Source organism: Bufo bufo, chromosome 2 (assembly GCF_905171765.1).
Source record: "Bufo bufo chromosome 2, aBufBuf1.1, whole genome shotgun sequence".
NCBI lineage: Eukaryota > Metazoa > Chordata > Amphibia > Anura > Bufonidae > Bufo > Bufo bufo.
In genome coordinates, this window is record NC_053390.1 from 841308673 (window position 1) to 841333539 (window position 24867).

At 45.4% G+C, this 24867-nt stretch overlaps 1 protein-coding gene across 1 annotated transcript in view; it reads right to left on the minus strand.

The window, feature by feature from the left end:
* Nucleotides 1–24645, minus strand: part of LOC120991117 (zinc finger protein 665-like) — a 57220-nt gene extending 32575 nt beyond the window's left edge. The window contains exons 1-4 of the mRNA XM_040420006.1: nucleotides 24416–24645; nucleotides 8035–8144; nucleotides 5672–5839; nucleotides 5402–5569 (exon numbers count right to left, since the gene is read on the minus strand). Of these exons, the coding sequence (XP_040275940.1) occupies nucleotides 5402–5569; nucleotides 5672–5839; nucleotides 8035–8125 (427 nt within the window). The 5' untranslated portion in view covers nucleotides 8126–8144; nucleotides 24416–24645. The remainder of the gene's footprint in view (nucleotides 1–5401; nucleotides 5570–5671; nucleotides 5840–8034; nucleotides 8145–24415) is intronic.
* Between the last annotated feature and the right edge of the window lie 222 nt (nucleotides 24646–24867).

Below are 24867 nucleotides of genomic sequence, written 5' to 3' on the forward strand. Positions count from 1 at the left end.
GACTGTGGACTCTTTACTGTAAGAGCAGTGAGACTGTGGACTCTTTACTGTAAGAGCAGTGAGACTATGGACTCTATACTGTAAGATCAGTGAGACTATGGACTCTTTACTGTAAGAGCAGTGAGACTATGGACTCTTTACTGTAAGAGCAGTGAGACTATGGACTCTTTACTGTAGGAGCAGTGAGACTACGGACTCTACTGTAAGAGCAGTGAGACTATGGACTCTTTACTGTAAGAGCAGTGAGACTATGGACTCTTTACAGTAAGAGCAGTGAGACTATAGACTCTCTACTGTAAGAGCAGTGAGACTATAAACTCTCTACTGTAAGAGCAGTGAGACTATGGACTCTTTACTGTAAGAGCAGTGAGACTATGGACTCTTTCCAATAAGAGCAGTGAGACTATGGACTCTTTACGCTAAGAGCAGTGAGACTATGGACTCTTTACGCTAAGAGCAGTGAGACTATGGGTTCTTTAATGGTAAGAGCAGTGAGACTATGGGTTCTTTACTGTAAGAGCGGTGAGACTATGGACTCTTTACTGTAAGAACAGTGAGACTATGGACTCTTTACTGTAAGAGCAGTGAGACTATGGACTCTTTACGCTAAGAACAATGAGACTATGGGTTCTTTAATGGTAAGAGCAGTGAGACTATGGACTCTTTACTGTAAGAGCAGTGAGACTATGGACTCTTTACTGTAAGAGCAGTGAGACTATGGACTCTTTACTGTAAGAGCAGTGAGACTGTGGACTCTTTACGGTAAGAGCAGTGAGACTATGGACTCTTTACTGTAAGAGCAGTGAGACTATGGACTCTTTACTGTAAGAGCAGTGAGACTATGGACTCTATACTGTAAGAGCAGTGAGACTATGGACTCTTTACTGTAAGAGCAGTGAGACTATGGACTCTTTACTGTAAGAGCAGTGAGACTATGGACTCTATACTGTAAGAGCAGTGAGACTATGGACTCTTTACTGTAAGAGCAGTGAGACTATGGACTCTTTACTGTAAGAGCAGTGAGACTATGGACTCTTTACTGTAAGAGCAGTGAGACTGTGGACTCTTTACGGTAAGAGCAGTGAGACTATGGACTCTTTACTGTAAGAGCAGTGAGACTATGGACTCTTTACTGTAAGAGCAGTGAGACTATGGACTCTATACTGTAAGAGCAGTGAGACTATGGACTCTTTACTGTAAGAGCAGTGAGACTATGGACTCTTTACTGTAAGAGCAGTGAGACTATGGACTCTATACTGTAAGAGCAGTGAGACTATGGACTCTTTACTGTAAGAGCAGTGAGACTATGGACTCTTTACTGTAAGAGCAGTGAGACTATGGACTCTATACTGTAAGAGCAGTGAGACTATGGACTCTTTACTGTAAGAGCAGTGAGACTATGGACTCTATACTGTAAGAGCAGTGAGACTATGGACTCTATACTGTAAGAGCAGTGAGACTATGGACTCTTTACTGTAAGAGCAGTGAGACTATGGACTCTTTACTGTAAGAGCAGTGAGACTATGGACTCTATACTGTAAGAGCAGTGAGACTATGGACTCTTTACTGTAAGAGCAGTGAGACTATGGACTCTTTACTGTAAGAGCAGTGAGACTATGGACTCTATACTGTAAGAGCAGTGAGACTATGGACTCTTTACTGTAAGAGCAGTGAGACTATGGACTCTATACTGTAAGAGCAGTGAGACTATGGACTCTTTACTGTAAGAGCAGTGAGACTATGGACTCTTTACTGTAAGAGCAGTGAGACTATGGACTCTATACTGTAAGAGCAGTGAGACTATGGACTCTTTACTGTAAGAGCAGTGAGACTTTGGACTCTATACTGTAAGAGCAGTGAGACTATGGACTCTTTACTGTAAGAGCAGTGAGACTATGGTCTCTTTACTGTAAGAGCGGTGAGACTATGGACTCTGTACTGTAAGAGCAGTGAGACTATGGACTCTATACTGTAAGAGCAGTGAGACTATGGACTCTTTCCAATAAGAGCAGTGAGACTATGGACTCTTTACGCTAAGAGCAGTGAGACTATGGACTCTTTACGCTAAGAGCAGTGAGACTATGGGTTCTTTAATGGTAAGAGCAGTGAGACTATGGGTTCTTTACTGTAAGAGCGGTGAGACTATGGACTCTTTACTGTAAGAACAGTGAGACTATGGACTCTTTACTGTAAGAGCAGTGAGACTATGGACTCTTTACGCTAAGAACAATGAGACTATGGGTTCTTTAATGGTAAGAGCAGTGAGACTATGGACTCTTTACTGTAAGAGCAGTGAGACTATGGACTCTTTACTGTAAGAGCAGTGAGACTGTGGACTCTTTACGGTAAGAGCAGTGAGACTATGGACTCTTTACTGTAAGAGCAGTGAGACTATGGATTCTTTACTGTAAGAGCAGTGAGACTATGGACTCTTTACTGTAAGAGCAGTGAGACTATGGACTCTTTACTGTAAGAGCAGTGAGACTATGGACTCTTTACTGTAAGAGCAGTGAGACTATGGACTCTACTGTAAGAGCAGTGAGACTATGGATTCTTTACGGTAAGAGCAGGGAGACTATGGACTCTTTACTGTAAGAGCAGTGAGACTGTGGACTATTTACAGTAAGAGCAGTGAGACTATGGACTCTTTACTGTAAGAGCAGTGAGACTATGGACTCTTTACTGTAAGAGCAGTGAGACTATGGACTCTTTACTGTAAGAGCAGTAAGACTATGGACTCTGTACTGTAAGAGCAGTGAGACTATGGACTCTTTACTGTAAGAGCAGTGAGACTATGGACTCTGTACTGTAAGAGCAGTGAGACTATGGACTCTTTACTGTAAGAGCAGTGAGACTATGGACTCTTTACTGTAAGAGCAGTGAGACTATGGACTCTTTACTGTAACAGCAGTGAGACTGTGAACTCTTTACTGTAAGAGCAGTGAGACTATGGATTCTTTACGGTAAGAGCAGTGAGACTATGGACTCTTTACTGTAAGAGCAGTGAGACTATGGACTCTTTACTGTAAGAGCAGTGAGACTATGGACTCTTTACTGTAAGAGCAGTGAGACTATGGGCTCTTTACTGTAAGAGCAGTGAGACTATGGACTCTTTACTGTAAGAGCAGTGAGACTATGGACTCTTTACTGTAAGAGCAGTAAGACTATGGACTCTTTACTGTAAGAGCAGTGAGACTATGGACTCTATACTGTAAGAGCAGTGAGACTATGGACTCTTTACTGTAAGAGCAGTGAGACTATGGACTCTATACTGTAAGAGCAGTGAGACTATGGACTCTTTACTGTAAGAGCAGTGAGACTATGGACTCTTTACAGTAAGAGCAGTGAGACTATGGGCTCTTTACTGTAAGAGCAGTGAGACTATGGACTCTTTACTGTAAGAGCAGTGAGACTATGGACTCTTTACTGTAAGAGCAGTAAGACTATGGACTCTTTACTGTAAGAGCAATGAGATTATGGACTCTTTACTGTAAGAGCAGTGAGACTATGGACTCTATACTGTAAGAGCAGTGAGACTATGGACTCTTTACTGTAAGAGCAGTGAGACTATGGACTCTATACTGTAAGAGCAGTGAGACTATGGACTCTTTACGGTAAGAGCAGTGAGACTATGGACTCTTTACTGTAAGAGCAGTGAGACTATGGACTCTTTACGGTAAGAGCAGTGAGACTATGGACTCTTTACGGTAAGAGCAGTGAGACTATGGACTCTTTACGGTAAGAGCAGTGAGACTATGGATTCTTTACGGTAAGAGCATGGAGACTATAGAACTCTCTGCCTGAGGAGGTGGTGATGGTGAGTTCACAATAAGAGTTCAGGAGGGGCCTGGATGTATTTCTGGAGTGTAATAATATTACAGGTTATGGTTACTAGAGGGGGTCGTTGATCCAGGGAGTTATTCTGATTTGAGTCGGGAAGGAATTTGTTTCCCCTAAAGTGGGGAAAATTGGCTTCTACCTCACAGTTTTTTTGCCTTCCTCTGGATCAACTTGCAGGATAACAGACTGCACTGGATGGACAGATGTCTGTATTGTAGCTGCACTATTTGTCAGCACTGCACCCGGTTTAGGCTACTTTCACATTAGCGTTTTTTGCGGATCTGTTACAATAATACAACCGCTTGCATCCGTCATGAACGGACCCGGTTGTATTTTGTCTTCTATAGCCAAGACAGATCCATCATGAACACCATTGAAAGTCAATGGAGGACGGATCCGTTTTGGACCGCTCGCCCATGATGGATCTCAAAAACGGAAACCAAAACGCCAGTGTGAAAGTAGACTTACACAGAGAGATGTGCGGCCGATAAATGACGATAATAGGCGCCGGATGAATATACGATTATACCACAAATGAGTGACTGCAGCATCTTTACACCGGGCAATTATCAGGAACAGGCGATCGGACAAACATTCATTCCTGATAATTGTCTCCATCCTCAGCCTTAGGCCTCTTTCACACAACCGTATGGCTTTTTTAGTATTTTGCTGTCCGTTTTTCACGGATCCGTTGTTCCGTTTTTTGTTTTTGTTCTGTTTTTCCTTTCCGTATGGCATGTACAGTAATTACATAGAAAAAATTGGGCTGGGCATAAAATTTACAATGGATAGTTCCGCAAAAACAGAACAGATATGGAAGACATACGAAGTGCATTCTGTATGTGTTCCGTTTTTTTTGCAGATCCATTGACTTGAACGGAGCCACGGCACGTGATTTGTGGGCAATAATGTTCTATCTTTCAACGGAACTGAAAAACGGAAATACGGAAACAGAATGCTTACGGAGTACATTCAGTTTTTTTTTGCAGAACCATTGAAATTAATGGTTCCGTATATGGACCGAATACGGAACACAAAAAACGGCCCATATACGGAACGCAAAAAACCTCTGGGACCTCTGAATCCACCTTCTCCATCTAGTATCACATACCTGTGGTCACGTGGACTGGAAGGTCCTCCTCCACCTCACTCTTACACGGGGGATCGCCCATCATCCGCTCTTCTTCATCCTCCACTTTAATATCAGTCACATCTTCCTCCTGATTTGTCATCTGTAACAATTCAGGACAATACAGCAGACAGGTGGGAAATCTAACAGATCCACATAAGAGACCCCCACAATCTATGACCCCTCTATAACTGCAGGACCCCCTATATAGATGTGTATAGGGCTCAGCTCCATCTACCTGATGGTTCTCTGGGAGCTTCTCCTCTGGACAGTCCTGGGAATACAGAAGACGGAGACATCTCTCAGGGGGATTTCTCCTCCTGGATTCATCTGTGGGACAATGAAAGAAGAGAATAATTAAATGTGATGATCGGATGGTGGTAGTAGTATCTAAGTGACCTTCAAAACAGACATGACAGCCCCCCTCCTTACACTGCTGATCGGTCCATAAATCCATCTCCTCTTCTGCTTCATCTTTAACCTCATCCTTAATATCAGCTCCATCTACCTGATGGTTCTCTGGGAGCTTCTCCTCTGGACAGTCCTGGGAATACAGAGGACGGGGACATCTCTCAGGGGGATTTCTCCTCCTGGATCCATCTGTGGGACAATGAAAGAAGAGAATAATTAAATGTGATGATCAGATGGTGGTAGTAGTATCTAAGTGACCTTCAAAACAGACATGACAGCCCCCCTCCTTACACTGCTGATCGGTCCATAAATCCATCTCCTCTTCTGCTTCATCTTTAACCTCATCCTTAATATCAGCTCCATCTACCTGATGGTTCTCTGGGACCTTCTCCTCTGGACAGTCCTGGGAATACAGAGGACGGGGACATCTTTCTGAAGGATTTCTCCTCCTGGATCCATCTGTGGAGACATAAGCACACAGTGACTGAATACATGGCCTCCTGTAGATCTGTCTATAGATCAGACACTTCTCTCAGCTCCTTCACCTCTAGGTTTAGTGATTGGGGCCTAGATAACAATGCTCTGCTCCTCACCAGCTGAACCCCAAGCTAATCACCCACATGAAAACCGCAGTCCTAGAGCTGCTCTTCCATCCAGAGACTTGGCTTTCCCTCCTTCCTCAGTGTAGAAGTCATGTCCTAGGATGGGGGGTCCAATGAGATCAGGAAGGAGGGAACCAGAGAGAAAACAGCAGAACTGCCAATTCAGACACGTCCGATACAGTCTGTGTAGGAGGAGCTTAGTGTCTGGAGGAGGGGTACAGCCTGTGTAGGAGGAGCTTGGTGTCTGGAGGGGAGGTACAGCCTGTGTAGGAGGAGCTTAGTGTCTGGAGGAGGGGTGAAGCCTGTGTAGGAGGAGCTTAGTGTCTGGAGGAGGGGTACAGCCTGTGTAGGGGCTTAGTGTCTGGAGGAGAGGTACAACCTGTGTAGGAGGAGCTTAGTGTCTGGAGAAGGAGTATAGCCTGTGTAGGAGGAGCTTAGTGTCTGGAGGAGGGGTACAACCTGTGTAGGAGGAGCTTAGTGTCTGGAGGAGGGGTACAACCTGTGTAGGAGGAGCTTGGTGTCTGGAGGGGAGGTACAGCCTGTGTAGGAAGAGCTTAGTGTCTGGAGGAGGTGTACAGCCTGTGTAGGAGGAACTTAGTGTCTGGAAAAGGAGTACAGCCTGTGTAGGAGGAGCTTAGTGTCTGGAGGAGGGGTACAACCCGTGTAGGAGGAACTTAGTGTCTGGAGGAGGGGGTACAGCCTGTCTATGAGGAGCTTAGTGTCTTGAGGAGGGGTACAACCTGTGTAGGAGGAGCTTAGTGTCTGGAGGAGGTGTACAGTCTGTGTAGGAAGAGCTTAGTGTCTGGAGGAGTGGTGCAGCCTGTGTAGGAGGAGCTTAGTGTCTGGAGGAGGGGTACAGCCTGTGTAGGAGGAACTTAGTGTCTGGAGGAGGGGTGCAGCCTGTGTAGGAGGAGCTTAGTGTCTGGAGGAGGGGTACAGCCTGTGTAGGGGCTTAGTGTCTGGAGGAGGGGTACAACCTGTGTAGGGGCTAAGTGTCTTGAGGAGGGGTACAACCTGTGTAGGAGGAGCTTAGTGTCTAGAGAAGGAGTATAGCCTGTGTAGAAGGAGTTTAGTGTCTGGAGGAGGGGTACAACCCGTGTAGGAGGAACTTAGTGTCTGGAGGAGGGGGTACAGCCTGTCTATGAGGAGCTTAGTGTCTTGAGGAGGGGTACAACCTGTGTAGGAGGAGCTTAGTGTCTGGAGGAGGTGTACAGTCTGTGTAGGAAGAGCTTAGTGTCTGGAGGAGTGGTGCAGCCTGTGTAGGAGGAGCTTAGTGTCTGGAGGAGGGGTACAGCCTGTGTAGGAGGAACTTAGTGTCTGGAGGAGGGGTGCAGCCTGTGTAGGAGGAGCTTAGTGTCTGGAGGAGGGGTACAGCCTGTGTAGGGGCTTAGTATCTGGAGGAGGGGTACAACCTGTGTAGGGGCTAAGTGTCTTGAGGAGGGGTACAACCTGTGTAGGAGGAGCTTAGTGTCTAGAGAAGGAGTATAGCCTGTGTAGAAGGAGTTTAGTGTCTGGAGGAGGGGTACAGCCTGTGTAGAGGGGCGTAGTGTCTGGAGGAGGGTGCAGTGTCTGGAGGAGGTGTACAGCCTGTGTAGGAGGAGCTTAGTGTCTGGAGGAGGGGTACAGCCTGTGTAGGAGGATCTTAGTGTCTGGAGGAGGGGTATAGCCTGTGTATGAGGAGCTTTGTGTCTGGAGGAAAGGTACAGTCTGTGTAGGAGGAGCTTGGTGTCTGAAGGAGGAGTACAGCCTGTGTAGGAGGAGCTTAGTGTCTGGAGGAGGGGTACAGCCTGTGTAGGAGGAGCTTAGTGTCTGGAGGAGGGGTGCAGCCTGTGTAGGAGGAGCTTAGTGTCTGGAGGAGAGGTATAGCCTGTGTAGGAGGAGCTTAGTGTTGATAACCAATAACATTACCAGAAAGGGGAGTGACATGTTATACTGTGTAATCTTCATACATTAAAGTATAGAAGTATTAATCTGTGTACATTATACACATGACTGTAATAACACCCCCCCAGTGCCAGCCTGTGCCCATATACATATATAGACTCCTCTTACCCGTTAATGTGAGGGGTCGGTGGTCCTCCATCATGGCGTCCTCGTACCGATCCTTGTGTCCTTCTATATACTCCCACTTCTCCATGGACATCCTGACACCTTAAAGGAACCTGACAAACACAATGACACCATCATCACCCAGACCCCTCCAGTGCTGTCACAGAAAGTCCATAGTCTCATTGCTCTTACAATAAAGAGTCCATAGTCTCACTGCTCTTACAGTAAAGAGTCCATAGTCTCACTGCTCTTACAGTAAAGAGTCCATAGTCTCACTGCTCTTACAGTAAAGAGTCCATAGTCTCACTGCTCTTACAGTAAAGAGTCCATAGTCTCACTGCTCTTACAGTAAAGAGTCCATAGTCTCACTGCTCTTACAGTAAAGAGTCCATAGTCTCACTGCTCTTACAGTAAAGAGTCCATAGTCTCACTGCTCTTACAGTAAAGAGTCCATAGTCTCACTGCTCTTACAGTAAAGAGTCCATAGTCTCACTGCTCTTACAGTAAAGAGTCCATAGTCTCACTGCTCTTACAGTAAAGAGTCCATAGTCTCACTGCTCTTACAATAAAGAGTCCATAGTCTCACTGCTCTTACAGTAAAGAGTCCATAGTCTCACTGCTCTTACAGTAAAGTGACCATAGTCTTACTGCTCTAACAGTAAAGAGTCCATAGTCTCACTGCTCTTACAGTATAGAGTCCATAGTCTCACTGCTCTTACAGTAAAGAGTCCATAGTCTCACTGCTCTTACAATAAAGAGTCCATAGTCTCACTGCTCTTACAGTAAAGAGTCCATAGTCTTACTGCTCTAACAGTAACGAGTCCATAGTCTCACTGCTCTTACAGTAAAGTGACCATAGTCTTACTGCTCTTACAGTAAAGTGACCATAGTCTCACTGCTCTTACAGTAAAGAGTCCATAGTCTTACTGCTCTTACAGTAAAGAGTCCATAGTCCAACTGCTCTTACAGTAAAGTGACCATAGTCTCACTGCTCTTACAGTAAAGAGTCCATAGTCTTACTGCTCTTACAGTAAAGAGTCAATAGTCTTACTGCTCTTACAGTAGAGTCCATATGTCATGCCCCGCTCTGATTATGTGCGTAGGTCGGCCAGATTGGCAGCACGTGTTTAGTTTTTTGTTTTGTTTTGGAGTCGTGCTGGATCCGCCTCCCTTCAGGTGCACTGGGTGTGGTCACTGGTTTAAATTACATTCACTCCTAGTGTTCCGTGCGGATTATAGAGATCAGTCTGGCCCTGGAAGCAAGGAAGGAAGGATTGTCTGTTCCGGCTCAGATAGGATAAATTTGGTTTCTGTTTTTCGTGGTTTACTGTCTAGGCTGTTTGTGTTACGTCTGTCCCCTCCAGGTTCTGAGGGAGCAGGCTGCCCCTATTCCCCTTTCACCATCTCAGGGATTCTAGGGTATTTTCAGCCCAGGCACGAGGACACATTATTCCCACCTTCAAGGTCTGAATGTGGGCAAAGCAGAATAGGGAGAGCAGTTAGGGATTTGCTAGGAGGTGACCTGATCCCCAGCTTTTCGCCTAGAAACGTGTTGGTTGGTTTATCTGTGTATCTGAGATCCTGTCTGCCGTGACACCATAGTCTCACTGCTCTTACAGTAAAGAGTCCATAGTCTCACTGCTCTTACCATACAGAGTCCATAGACTCACTGCTCTTACAGTAAAGATTCCATAGTCTCACGGCTCTTACCGTACAGAGTCTATACACTCACTGCTCTTACAGTAAAGAGTCCATAGTCTCACTGCTCTTACAGTAAAGAGTCCATAGTCTCACTGCTCTTACAGTAAAGAGTCCATAGTCTCACTGCTCTTACAGTAAAGAGTCCATAGTCTCACTGCTCTTACCGTACAGAGGCCATAGACTCACTGCTCTTACAGTAAAAATCCATAGTCTCACTGCTCTTACAGTAAAGAGTCTATAGTCTCACTGCTCTTATAGTAAAGAGTCCATAGTCTCACTGCTCTTACAGTAAAGAGTCCACAGTCTCACTGCTCTTACAGTATAGAGTCCATAGTCTCACTGCTTTTACAGTAGATTCCATAGTCTCCCTGCCCTTACAGTAAATAGTCCATAGTCTCACTGCTCTTACAGTAAAGTGTCCATAGTCTCACTGCCCTTACAGTAAAGAGTCCTGTCACGACTGTGACTGATCCAGACAGGTCTGGGAGGAGAAGGTCGCAGCGACTTGCTACTCGCCATAGCTTGTGAGTTTGCTCCATGGTTCAGGGTATGTCATCTGTGTTTTGCCTTGTGAACCTTTTTGTCCTGACTGGGAGTTTGTAGGCATCCTTCTCAGGTGAGTCCTGTCTGCCACTCCCAGCTACTATATTAGTTTCACTTTCACTTGCAGTCATTGCCAGATATAGTCCATACTTCCAGTTCTATTCTGACCATTGAAGGAGATCGTTTGATGGTGTTGCTGTGGAGCTCTTGTCCGGCGTGGACTGTCGTGATTGGGATCGCCTTCTCTGCTCGTGACTGGATAAGTCTAACTCTGCTATAGTTTGTTTGTTGCTGTCTTCCCCTGCTGTTCTCCTAGACATGAGTGATGGTGACTAGTGCTCCCATCGGCCTTTCCCCACTCTAGGCTTGTTAGGGTTTAGGCATCCAGCTCGTCGCACGGGTTCACACCCCGTCTAGGGTATCAGGGCAGACAGGTGCCAGCTTAGGGTTAGTCAGGGGTGGCCATACTATCCCCATCCGTAGATAAGGGTCCCCCTTCCCCTCCGTCTGGTGCGACACGACTGCTGCTGGGATAGCAGTCGTGACAGTATATCTGGCCTTTAAAAAAAAAAAAAAAAAAGTGACATTTTCTTTTTTTCTGCTTGCTGTTTTGCTTTGTATTTTGTCTGTTCCACTATGGATTCGGTTTCGGTTTTGGCGAAACAATTACAGGGGTTATCCCTTGAAGTGGCAGGACTAAAAGCAACAGTGCTGCAGCAGCCATCCTTGGGTTCCACCGTTGCTACGGGAAACCAAGGTACTCCTGAGCCAAAAGTGGCTTTACCTGATAGGTTCTCAGGAGGGAGAGACCAATTTGTAACCTTCAGAGAAGCTTGCAAATTGTTCTTCAGGTTACGCCCTAGATCCTCCGGCGGTGAGGAACAACGGGTGGGCATTGTAATTTCTCTCCTGCAAGGAGATCCGCAGGCTTGGGCTTTCTCCCTACCATCAGACTCTCCGGCCTTACGATCAGTGGAGGAGTTTTTTGAAGCCCTGGGTCTCGTATATGATGACCCGGACAGGGTCTCACTGGCTGAGTCTAAGCTACGTAGACTTCGGCAAGAGAACCGGTCTGCTGAACTATATTGTTCCGAATTCCGTAGGTGGGCTACTGATACGTTATGGAACGACTCGGCCCTTAGGAGTCAGTTCTGCCAGGGGTTGTCTGAAAAATTAAAAGACGCGCTGGCGGTATACGAGGTCCCTGGGTCTCTTGAGGCTGCTATGTCTCTGTCCATAAGAATCGACAGACGACTCAGGGAGAGACTATTAAATTTTACAGAGGCCTCTATAGGGCAGGGATCGGTCTGTTATGGTCCAGTCAAACCAATGCAAATAGGGGGCGCCACTAGACGGGTGAATCCTCCTAAGTTCCGCCGTAGGTCAGAGGTTTGTTTTCGTTGTGGGGGGAGGGGTCATTTTGTAAAGGTTTGTCCCTCAGAACCCAAGAGACCACAAACAAAGGAGCCGCCGGAAAAACTAGAGTCCCCAGATTGTGCGGAGGAGAACAGTCTGGGCGTATTCGTTTCCTCCATACGCATGTCTCAGTTTTTGTTGTCCGCTACCGTTGAGGCGGGCAATAAAACTGAGATCTGTTCCGTCTTTTTGTACAGTGGGGCGGGGGTCAACTTGGTGGATTCGCGTTTTGCTCAGGCTCTGGGTTTTACTCCGGAACCGGTATGCAGAACTATTCCTGTTTTTGCCATCGACTCCTCCCCTCTTACTCAGAGAGAGTTAACTCAGATCATCCATAATATCCATCTGCAGGTAGGGGACCTCCATAAAGAGCATATCTCTTGTTATGTCCTGGACGGTCTTCCGGCTCCTATGGTATTGGGGCTTCCCTGGCTGGTGACTCACAATCCAGTGGTGGATTGGCAGGCCGGGGAGATTGTGGAGTGGAGTGAACATTGTAAGGACAACTGCTTGAGTAGTAGGTTCTCTACACTCTCTGTAACATCTTTACCTGCCTTTCTGTCAGATTTTATGGATGTGTTCTCTGAGAAGGGTTGTCAGGGGTTACCACCTCATCGTCCATATGATTGCCCGATTAATCTATTACCTGGGGCAAAACTACCTAAAACCCGGTTATACAATCTTTCCGGCCCGGAGAGGATGGCTATGAAAGATTATATTTCGGAGAGTTTGGCTAAGGGACACATCAGACCCTCTTCTTCACCTGTGGCTGCAGGGTTCTTTTTCGTTAAAAAGAAAGATGGGGGCCTACGTCCTTGCCTGGATTTCCGGGAATTAAACCGGATAACTATCCGAGATCCCTATCCTCTTCCTCTCATTCCCGACCTCTTTAATCAGGTTGCTGGTGCTAAATGGTTCTCCAAAATGGATCTCAGAGGAGCCTATAACCTGGTTCTCATCAAAGAGGGGGATGAGTGGAAGACTGCTTTTAATACTCCGGAAGGGCATTATGAAAATCTGGTCATGCCTTTTGGTCTTACTAATGCGCCTGCGGTATTCCAACATTTTGTCAACGATATTTTTAGTCACCTTATCGGGAGATTTGTTGTGATATATCTTGATGACATCCTGGTCTATTCCCCGGATCTGGATACACATAAGATCCATGTGAGACAAGTGCTGCAGATATTAAGGGCCAACAAATTGTTTGCTAAGTTAGAAAAATGTGTGTTCGCCGTAAAAGAACTGCCATTTCTGGGGTATGTGTTGTCAGATTCAGGTTTCCGCATGGATCCAGAGAAAGTCCGGGCGATTATAGACTGGGATCTGCCTGAGAACCTGAAGGCATTGCAACGCTTCCTGGGGTTTGCCAATTTTTATAGAAAGTTTATAAAGAACTATTCCTTGGTGGTCAAACCACTGACGGACATGACCCGTAAGGGATCCGATTTTTCCAAATGGTCACATGCAGCCAAAACTGCCTTTGCATCTCTGAAAGAGAGATTCACCTCGGCCCCTATTCTCGTACAGCCAGATGTCTCGCTTCCTTTTATTGTAGAGGTTGACGCATCAGAGGTGGGGGTGGGAGCGGTACTTTCTCAGGGCCCGTCCCCTGGTGAATGGCGTCCGTGTGCTTTCTTTTCGAAGAAATTGTCTACTGCAGAAAGGAACTATGATATTGGCAACAGGGAACTTTTGGCTATTAAGTTGGCTTTTGAGGAGTGGCGTCATTTTTTGGAGGGGGCGGTTCATCCCGTCACGGTGATTACTGATCACAAAAACTTATTATATCTGGAGTCTGCTAAACGTCTCACCCCTAGACAGGCTCGGTGGTCGTTATTTTTTACTAGGTTTAATTTTGTAATAATCTATCGCCCGAAGGCAAAAAATACTAAGGCGGATGCATTGTCTCGAAGTTTTCCTGGAGGGGGTGATGTTGAGGTACCAGAGCCCATTTTGCAAAAGGGGGTGGTGGTCTCTGCATTACACTCAGGTTTGGAGGGGAGGGTGTTGGAAGCTCAGGGGGACGCCCCGGCCTCCTGCCCCTCGGGTAAACTGTTTGTGCCAGAAAATTTACGCCTGGAGATACTAAAAGAACACCATAACTCCACACTGGCAGGACACCCAGGTAGTAGGGCAACCTCTAAGTTAGTGTCTCGTCGGTTCTGGTGGCCTAAATGGCGCCAGGAGGTGTTGAATTTTGTGTCTGCATGTGCTACCTGTGCTCGTTCTAAGGTAGATCATACACGCCCAGCAGGGCGTCTTTTACCTCTGGCCATCCCCAACAGGCCTTGGACGCACCTGTCAATGGATTTCATTACGGATCTGCCAGTATCAGCGGGGAAGACTGTTATGCTTGTAGTTGTTGACAGATTCAGTAAAATGGTGCACTTTATTGCTCTTGCCGCATTGCCTAATGCTAACACACTGGCTCAGGTTTTTATTGACCACATCGTGAAGCTTCACGGGGTCCCTTCCGATATTGTTTCGGATCGTGGTACCCAATTCGTTTCTAAATTTTGGAAAGCTTTTTGTTCTCGTTTAGGGGTTCATCTGTCATTTTCTTCATCTTTCCATCCACAGTCCAACGGTCAGACTGAACGTACCAATCAAAACCTAGGGACATATTTGAGATGCTTTGCTTCTGAAAATCAGGAGGAATGGTCATCTTATTTACCGTTAGCCGAGTTTGCCATTAATAATCGTCGTCAAGAATCCACCGATAAGTCACCATTTTTTGGTGCGTATGGTTTCCATCCTCAGTTTTGTACGTTTAGTGAGGGGGGGGCCGTCTGGGATTCCTGAGGAGGAACGATTTGCGTCTTCACTTTCTTCAGTGTGGCAGAGTGTGCAAGAAAGTTTGAAGAGAATTGGTGGCAGATACAAACGTGCGGCTGATAGGAAGCGCTCTGAAGGTCCGGACCTTGGGGTGAATGACTTGGTGTGGTTGTCTACCAGAAATATCAAGTTGAAGGTTCCCTCGTGGAAGTTAGGTCCGAGATTTATTGGTCCTTATAGGGTAATTAAGATCATTAACCCGGTGGCTTTTCGTCTGGAGCTACCTCAGACTCTAAGGATCCATAATGTCTTCCACAGATCTCTGCTTAAGAGATATGTAGAACCTCCTGAACCATTGCCACTACCGCCTCCACCGGTGGTTGTTGATGGCAGTCTTGAGTTTCAGGTAGAAAAGATTGTTGATTCACGATATGTTCGCCGCTCTCTTCAGTACCTGGTGCACTGGAAAGGTTATGGTTCCGAAGAGAGAATGTGGGTTCCAGCATCAGAGATAAAAGAGGACAGACTAATTCGGGCTTTTCATAGCTCCCATCCGGAGAGGCCTGGTCTTGAGGGTCCAAGGGCCCCTCATAGAAAGGGGGGTACTGTCACGACTGTGACTGATCCAGACAGGTCTGGGAGGAGAAGGTCGCAGCGACTTGCTACTCGCGATAGCTTGTGAGTTTGCTCCGTGGTTCAGGGTATGTCATCTGGGTTTTGCCTTGTGAACCTTTTTGTCCTGACTGGGAATTTGTAGGCATCCTTCTCAGGTGAGTCCTGTCTGCCACTCCCAGCTACTATATTAGTTTCACTTTAACTTGCAGTCATTGCCAGATATAGTCCATACTTCCAGTTCTATTCTGACCATTGAAGGAGATCGTTTGATGGTGTTTCTGTGGAGCTCTTGTCCGGCGTGGACTGTCGTGATTGGGATCCCCTTCTCTGCTCGTGACTGGATAAGTCTAACTCTGCTATAGTTTGTTTGTTGCTGTCTTCCCCTGCTGTTCTCCTAGACATGAGAAATGGTGACTAGTGCTCCCATCTGCCTTTCCCCACTCTAGGCTTGTTAGGGCGACTGAGGGTTTAGGCATCCAGCTCGTCGCACGGGTTCACACCCCATCTAGGGTATCAGGGCAGACAGGTGCCAGCTTAGGGTTAGCCAGGGGTGGCCATACTATCCCCATCCGTAGATAAGGGTCCCCCATCCCCTCCGTCTGGTGCGACATGACTGCTGCTGGGATAGCAGTCGTGACAAGTCCATAGTCTCACTGCCCTTACAGTAAAGAGTCCATAGTCTCACTGCTCTAACAGTAGAGTCCATAGTCTCACTACTCTTACAGTACAGAGTCCACAGTCTCACTGCTCTTACAGTAAAGAGACCATAGTCTCACTGCTCTTACAGTAAAGAGTCCATAGTCTCACTGCTGTTACAGTATAGAGTCCATAGTCTCACTGCTCTTACAGTTAAGAGTCCATAGTCTCACTGCTCTTACAGTTAAGAGTCCATAGTCTCACTGCTCTTACAGTAAAGTCCATCGTCTCATTGCTCTTACAGTAAAGAGTCCATAGTCTCACTGCTCTTACAGTAAAGTCCATAGTCTCACTGCTCTTACAGTAAAGAGTCCAAAGTCTTACTGCTCTTACAGTAAAGTCCATAGTCTCACTGCTCTTACAGTAAAGAGTCCAAAGTCACACTGCTCATACAGTAAAGAGTCCATAGTCTCAATGCTCTTACAGTAAAGAGTCCATAGTCTCAATGCTCTTACAGTACAGAGTTCATAGTCTCACTGCTCTTACAGTAAAGAGTCCAAAGTCTCACTGCTCTTACAGTAAAGAGTCCATAGTCTCACTGCTCTTACAGTACAGAGTCCATAGTCTCACTGCTCTTACAGTAAAGAGTCCAAAGCCTCACTGCTCTTACAGTAAAGAGTCCATAGTCTCAATGCTCTTACAGTAAAGAGTCCATAGTCTCACTGCTCTTACAGTACAGAGTCCATAGTCTCACTGCTCTTACAGTACAGAGTCCACAGTCTCACTGCTCTTACAGTAAAGAGTCCATAGTCTCACTGCTTCTACAGTAAAAAGTCCATAGTCTCACTGCTCTTACAGTAAAATGTCTATAGTCTCACTGCTCTTACAGTAAAGAGTCCATAGTCTCACTGCTCTTACAGTAAAGAGTCAATAGTCTCACTGCCCTTACAGTAAAGAGTTCATAGTCTCACTGCTCTAACAGTAGAGTCCATAGTCTCACTGCTCTTACAGTACAGAGTCCACAGTCTCACTTCTCTTACAGTAAAGAGTCCATAGTCTCACTTTTCTTACAGTAAAGAGTCCATAGTCTCACTTTTCTTACAGTAAAGAGACCATAGTCTCACTGCTCTTACAGTAAAGAGTCCATAGTCTCACTGCTCTTACAGTACAGAGTCCATAGTCTCACTGCTCTTACAGTAAAGAGTCCATAGTCTCATTGCTCTTACAGTAAAGAGTCCATAGTCTCACTGCTCTTACAGTAAAGTCCATAGTCTCACTGCTCTTACAGTAAAGTCCATAGTCTCACTGCTCTTACAGTAAAGTCCATAGTCTCATTGCTCTTACAGTAAAGAGTCCAAAGTCTTACTGCTCTTACAGTAAAGTCCATAGTCTCAATGCTCTTACAGTAAAGAGTCCATAGTCTCAATGCTCTTACAGTACAGAGTCCATAGTCTCACTGCTCTTACAGTACAGAGTCCACAGTCTCACTGCTCTTACAGTAAAGAGTCCATAGTCTCACTGCTTCTACAGTAAAAAGTCCATAGTCTCACTGCTCTTACAGTAAAGAGTCTATAGTCTCACTGCTCTTACAGTAAAGAGTCCATAGTCTCACTGCTCTTACAGTAAAGAGTCAATAGTCTCACTGCTCTTACAGTAAAGAGTCCATAGTCTCACTGCTCTTACAGTACAGAGTCCATAGTCTCACTGCTCTTACAGTAAAGAGTCCAAAGTCTCACTGCTCTTACAGTAAAGAGTCCATAGTCTCAATGCTCTTACAGTAAAGAGTCCATAGTCTCAATGCTCTTACAGTACAGAGTCCATAGTCTCACTGCTCTTACAGTAAAGAGTCCAAAAATCTCACTGCTCTTACAGTAAAGAGTCCATAGTCTCAATGCTCTTACAGTAAAGAGTCCATAGTCTCAATGCTCTTACAGTACAGAGTCCATAGTCTCACTGCTCTTACAGTACAGAGTCCACAGTCTCACTGCTCTTACAGTAAAGAGTCCATAGTCTCACTGCTTCTACAATAAAAAGTCCATAGTCTCACTGCTCTTACAGTAAAGAGTCTATAGTCTCACTGCTCTTACAGTAAAGAGTCCATAGTCTCACTGCTCTTACAGTAAAGAGTCAATAGTCTCACTGCCCTTACAGTAAAGAGTTCATAGTCTCACTGCTCTAACAGTAGAGTCCATAGTCTCACTGCTCTTACAGTACAGAGTCCACAGTCTCACTGCTCTTACAGTAAAGAGTCCATAGTCTCACTTTTCTTACAGTAAAGAGACCATAGTCTCACTGCTCTTACAGTAAAGAGTCCATAGTCTCACTGCTCTTACAGTTAAGAGTCCATAGTCTCACTGCTCTTACAGTAAAGTCCATAGTCTCATTGCTCTTACAGTAAAGAGTCCAAAGTCTTACTGCTCTTACAGTAAAGTCCATAGTCTCACTGCTCTTACAGTAAAGAGTCCAAAGTCTCACTGCTCTTACAGTAAAGAGTCCATAGTCTCACTGCTCTTACAGTAAAGAGTCCATAGTCTCAATGCTCTTACATTAAAGAGTCCATAGTCTCACTGCTCTTACAGTAAAGAGTCCATAGTCTCACTGCTCTTACAGTACAGAGTCCACAGTCTCACTGCTTCTACAGTAAAGAGTCCATAGTCTCACTGCTCTTACAGTAAAGAGTCCATAGTCTTACTGCTCATACAGTAAAGAATCCATAGTCTCACTGCTCTTACAGTAAAGAGTCCATAGTCTCACTGCTCTTACAGTAAAGAGTCCATAGTCTCACTGCTCTTACAGTAAAGAGTCCACAGTCTCACTGCTCTTACAGTAAAGAGTCCATAGTCTCACTGCTCTTACAGTATAGAGTCCAGTCTCACTGCTCTTACAGTATAGAGTCCATAGTCTCACTGCTCTTACAGTAAAGAGTCCATAGTCTCACTGCTCTTACAGTACAGAGTCCACAGTCTCACTGCTCTTACAATAAAGAGTCCATAGTCTCACTGCTCTTACAGTAAAGTGACCATAGTCTCACTGCTCTTACAGTAAAGAGTCCATAGTCTTACTGCTCTTACAGTAAAGAGTCCATAGTCTCACTGCTCTTACAGTAAAGTGACCATAGTCTCACTGTTCTTACAGTAAAGAGTCCATAGTCTTACTGCTCTTACAGTAAAGAGTCCATATGTCATGCCCCGCTCTGACTATGTGCGTAGGTCGGCCAGATTGGCAGCACGTGTTTAGTTTTTTGTTTTGTTTTGGAGTCGTGCTGGATCCGCCTCCCTTCAGATGCACTGGGTGGGGTCACTGGTTTAAATTACATTCACTCCCAGTGTTCCGTGCGGATTATAGAGATCAGTCTGGCCCTGGAAGCAAGGAAGGAAGGAATGTCTGTTCCGGCTCAGATAAGATAAATTTGGTTTCTGTTTTTCGTGGTTTACTGTCTAGGCTGTTTGTGTTACGTCTGTCCCCTCCAGGTTCTGAGGGAGCAGGCTGCCCCTATTCCCCTTTCACCATCTCAGGGATTCTAGGGTATTTTCAGCCCAGGCACGAGGACACATTATTTCTACCTTCAAGGACTGAATGTGGGCAAAGCAGAATAGGGAGAGCAGTTAGGGATTTGCTAGGAGGTGACCTGATCCCCAGCTTTTCGCCTAGAAACGTGTTGGTTGGTTTATCTGTGTATCTGAGATCCTGTCTGCCGTGACACCATAGTCTCATTGCTCTTACAGTAAAGAGTCCATAGTCTCACTGCTCTTACCGTACAGAGTCCATAGACTCACTGCTCTTACAGTAAAGATTCCATAGTCTCACGGCTCTTACCGTACAGAGTCCATACACTCACTGCTCTTACAGTAAAGAGTCCATAGTCTCACTGCTCTTACAGTAAAGAGTCCATAGTCTCACTGCTCTTACAGTATAGAGTCCATAGTCTCACTGCTCTTACAGTAAAGAGACCATAGTCTCACTGCTCTTACAGTAAAGAGTCCATAGTCTCACTGCTCTTACAGTAAAGAGTCCATAGTCTCACTGCTCTTACAGTATAGAGTCCATAGTCTCACTGCTCTTACAGTAAAGAGACCATAGTCTCACTGCTCTTACAGTAAAGAGTCCATAGTCTCACTGCTCTTACAGTAGAGTCCATAGTCTCACTGCTCTTACAGTAAAGAGTCCATAGTCTCACTGCTCTTACAGTATAGAGTCCATAGTCTCACTGCTCTTACAGTATAGAGTCCATAGTCTCACTGCTCTTACAGTAAAGAGTCCATAGTCTCACTGCTCTTACAGTAAAGATTCCATAGTCTCACTGCTCTTACAGTAAAGAGTCCATAGTCTCACTGCTCTTACAGTAAAAAGTCCATAGTCTTACTGCTCTTACAGTAAAATGTCCATAGTCTTACTACTCTTACAGTAGATTCCATAGTCTCCCTGCCCTTACAGTAAATAGTCCATAGTCTCACTGCTCTTACAGTATAGAGTCCATAGTCTCACTGCTCTTACAGTATAGAGTCCATAGTCTCACTGCTCTTACAGTAAAGAGTCCACAGTCTCACTGCTCTTACAGTACAGAGTCCACAGTCTCACTGCTCTTACAGTAAAGAGTCCATAGTCTCACTGCTCTTACAGTAAAGAGTCCATAGTCTCACTGCTCTTACAGTAAAGAGTCCAAAGTCTCACTGCTCTTACAGTAAAGAGTCCATAGTCTCAATGCTCTTACAGTAAAGAGTCCATAGTCTCACTGCTCTTACAGTAAAGAGTCCATAGTCTCACTGCTCTTACAGTACAGAGTTCACAGTCTCACTGCTCTTACAGTACAGAGTCCACAGTCTCACTGCTTCTACAGTAAAGAGTCCATAGTCTCACTGCTCTTACAGTAAAGAGTCCATAGTCTTACTGCTCATACAGTAAAGAATCCATAGTCTCACTGCTCTTACAGTACAGAGTCCACAGTCTCACTGCTCTTACAATAAAGAGTCCATAGTCTCACTGCTCTTACAGTAAAGAGTCCATAGTCTCACTGCTGTTACAGTAAAGAGTCCATAGTCTTACTGCTCTTACAGTAAAGAGTCCATAGTCTCACTGCTCTTACAGTAAAGTGACCATAGTCTCACTGCTCTTACAGTAAAGAGTCCATAGTCTTACTGCTCTTACAGTAAAGAGTCCATATGTCATGCCCCGCTCTGACTATGTGCGTAGGTCGGCCAGATTGGCAGCACGTGTTTAGCTTTTTGTTTTGTTTTGGAGTCGTGCTGGATCCGCCTCCCTTCAGATGCACTGGGTGGGGTCACTGGTTTAAATTACATTCACTCCCAGTGTTCCGTGCGGATTATAGAGATCAGTCTGGCCCTGGAAGCAAGGAAGGAAGGAATGTCTGTTCCGGCTCAGATAAGATAAATTTGGTTTCTGTTTTTCGTGGTTTACTGTCTAGGCTGTTTGTGTTACGTCTGTCCCTTCCAGGTTCTGAGGGAGCAGGCTGCCCCTATTCCCCTTTCACCATCTCAGGGATTCTAGGGTATTTTCAGCCCAGGCACGAGGACACATTATTCCTACCTTCAAGGACTGAATGTGGGCAAAGCTGAATAGGGAGAGCAGTTAGGGATTTGCTAGGAGGTGACCTGATCCCCAGCTTTTCGCCTAGAAACGTGTTGGTTGGTTTATCTGTGTATCTGAGATCCTGTCTGCCGTGACACCATAGTCTCATTGCTCTTACAGTAAAGAGTCCATAGTCTCACTGCTCTTACCGTACAGAGTCCATAGACTCACTGCTCTTACAGTAAAGATTCCATAGTCTCACGGCTCTTACCGTACAGAGTCCATACACTCACTGCTCTTACAGTAAAGAGTCCATAGTCTCACTGCTCTTACAGTAAAGAGTCCATAGTCTCACTGCTCTTACAGTAAAGAGTCCATAGTCTCACTGCTCTTACAGTAAAGAGTCCATAGTCTCACTGCTCTTACCGTACAGAGGCCATAGTCTCACTGCTCTTACAGTAAAGAGTCCATAGTCTCACTGCTCTTACAGTAAAGAGACCATAGTCTCACTGCTCTTACAGTAAAGAGTCCATAGTCTCACTGCTCTTACAGTAAAGAGTCCATAGTCTCACTGCTCTTACAGTAAAGAGTCCATAGTCTCACTGCTCTTACAGTAAAGAGTCCATAGTCTCACTGCTCTTACAGTAAAGAGTCCATAGTCTCACTGCTCTTACAGTAAAGAGTCCATAGTCTCACTGCTCTTACAGTATAGAGTCCATAGTCTCACTGCTCTTACAGTAAAGTCCATAGTCTCACTGCTCTTACAGTAAAGAGTCCATAGTCTCACTGCTCTTACAGTAAAGAGTCCATAGTCTCACTGCTCTTACAGTATAGAGTCCATAGTCTCACTGCTCTTACAGTAAAGAGTCCATAGTCTCACTGCTCTTACAGTAAAGAGTCCATAGTCTCACTGCTCTTACAGTAAAGAGTCCATAGTCTCACTGCTCTTACAGTAAAAAGTCCATAGTCTCACTGCTCTTACAGTAAAATGTCCATAGTCTCACTACTCTTACAGTAGATTCCATAGTCTCCCTGCCCTTACAGTAAATAGTCCATAGTCTCACTGCTCTTACAGTAAAGTGTCCATAGTCTCACTGCTCTTACAGTAAAGAGTCTATAGTCTCACTACTCTTACAGTAGATTCCATAGTCTCACTGCTCTTACAGTAAAGAGTCCATAGTCTCAATACTCTTACAGTAGATTCCATAATCTCACTGCTCTTACAGTATAGAGTCCATAGTCTCACTGCTCTTACAGTAGATTCCATAGTCTCACTGCTCTTACAGTAAAGAGTCCATAGTCTCACTGCTCTTACAGTAAAGAGTCCATAGTCTCACTGCTCTTACAGTAAAGAGTCCATAGTCTCACTGCTCTTACAGTAAAGAGTCCATAGTCTCACTGCCCTTACAGTAAAGAGTCCATAGTCTCACTGCTCTTACAGTAAAGAGTCCATAGTCTCACTGCTCTTACAGTAAAGAGTCCATAGTCTCACTGCTCTTACAGTACAGAGTCCATAGTCTCACTGCTCTTACCGTTAAGAGTCCATAGTCTCACTGCTCTTACAGTAAAGAGTCCATAGTCTCACTGCTCTTACCGTTAAGAGTCCATAGTCTCACTGCTCTTACAGTAAAGAGTCCAAAGTCTCACTGCTCTTACAGTAAAGAGTCCATAGTCTCACTGCTCTTACAGTAAAGAGTCCATAGTCTCACTGCTCTTACAGTAGAGTCCATAGTCTCACTGCTCTTACAGTATAGAGTCCATAGTCTCACTGCTCTTACAGTAAAGATTCCATAGTCTCACTGCTCTTACAGTAAAGAGTCCATAGTCTCACTGCTCTTACAGTAAAGAGTCCATAGTCTCACTGCTCTTACAGTAAAGAGTCCATAGTCTCACTGCTCTTACAGTAAAGAGTCCATAGTCTCACTGCTCTTACAGTATAGAGTCCATAGTCTCACTGCTCTTACAGTAAAGAGTCCATAGTCTCACTGCTTCTACAGTAAAGAGTCCATAGTCTCACTGCTCTTACAGTATAGAGTCCATAGTCTCACTGCTCTTACAGTATAGAGTCCATAGTCTCACTGCTCTTACAGTAAAGAGTCCATAGTCTCACTGCTCTTACAGTAAAGAGTCCATAGTCTCACTGCTCTTACAGTAAAGAGTCCATAGTCTCACTGCTCTTACAGTATAGAGTCCATAGTCTCACTGCTCTTACAGTATAGAGTCTATAGTCTCACTGCTCTTACAGTATAGAGTCCATAGTCTCACCGCTCTTACAGTAAAGAGTCCATAGTCTCACTGCTCTTACAGTAAAGAGTCCATAGTCTCACTGCTCTTACAGTAAAGAGTCCATAGTCTCACTGCTCTTACAGTATAGAGTCCATAGTCTCACTGCTCTTACAGTAAAGAGTCCATAGTCTCACTGCTCTCTGATTAGGGTTTGTCCGGGGTCAAAATGTTTTTTGATTTAAGTGATAAGAGACTAATGAGAACTCTACCTTTATATATCGCTCCCATAGATGTAATCAGTACACTGATCCTCCTTTGGTGTGTGAAAAAGCTGAGCTCTCCAATAGGAGCTCGCATCATGAGTCAGTTCTCATTAGTCTCTTATCCCCGGAAGAAGCCAGGTTGCTGGCGAAACGGCGTTGGGACAAGGAGACTGAGGGACCGGCGCACTAATATTGGGTACTTTTTCTGAGCTTGTCTTCATTTCAACACTGCCTATGTATATTTCTCATTGGATCCAACCATCCAGAGTTACTTTTTCTTTTCTTTTTCTGGCTTTGTTGCGACGCTCCTTACTAACTTATCTGAGCCCATGTGTGTCGATCCCCCGGTCCTCCTCGGGTCTTTCCCCACTACAACATACCTGTTTACTGCTGTTTTTATGACAATGTGATTGTGTTTATTTAATAAAGAGAATTTTTGTACTTATAATTGGAGCCGTAGTTCTATTGTTTGGGTATCAAATTTTGTAAAATGTGTTAGGGCTCCTTTATTACTACCCGGTGTATTTAATTGGTGGGTGTTTTAAGTGTACTCAGTGTTATCAGGTGATTCTAGCCCCCCCCCCCCCCCCCCCGTGTGTTTTAAAGTATTTTCGCCATTACTACGCGGCTCCGATGGTCCCCCGCGCACTGTTTACATCTTGGTTTATGTCTTTGTCTACCTTCCTGCCGCTCTGCATTGTGGGTCCCAGTGCGGCATCACGTGCTTTCAGACGGCTCTCATCTCCGCTGTGACTCCGCCCCCTGCCGCACAGCGCAATGTCCTCCATGTATCGACCCCCTTGAATCATATTGCGCCTGCCGCCGCACAGTTTCCTCCCTCTTAGTAGCGCCCCCTCCGGGCTCAGTCCGAATATTGCTTCTATCTCCAGTCTGCTGATATGCCAGATTCCCTTACGTCCGAACCAGTGGCACAGATGGGGTATTCCGCCCCCCGTGGACTGGTAGGACAGGTGGAAATTTTATTGACACTTAATAATTAAATGATTACCTAGACCCTCCCACCTCCAATAAAAGAGGGGGATCACCCCCAGTCCCTTTGTGTTTTTTTCTGTCCTCCGGACAGGTTTGGACTGGTGGAGATCCCCCTCTGGGGATCCCTGTTCTATTGAAC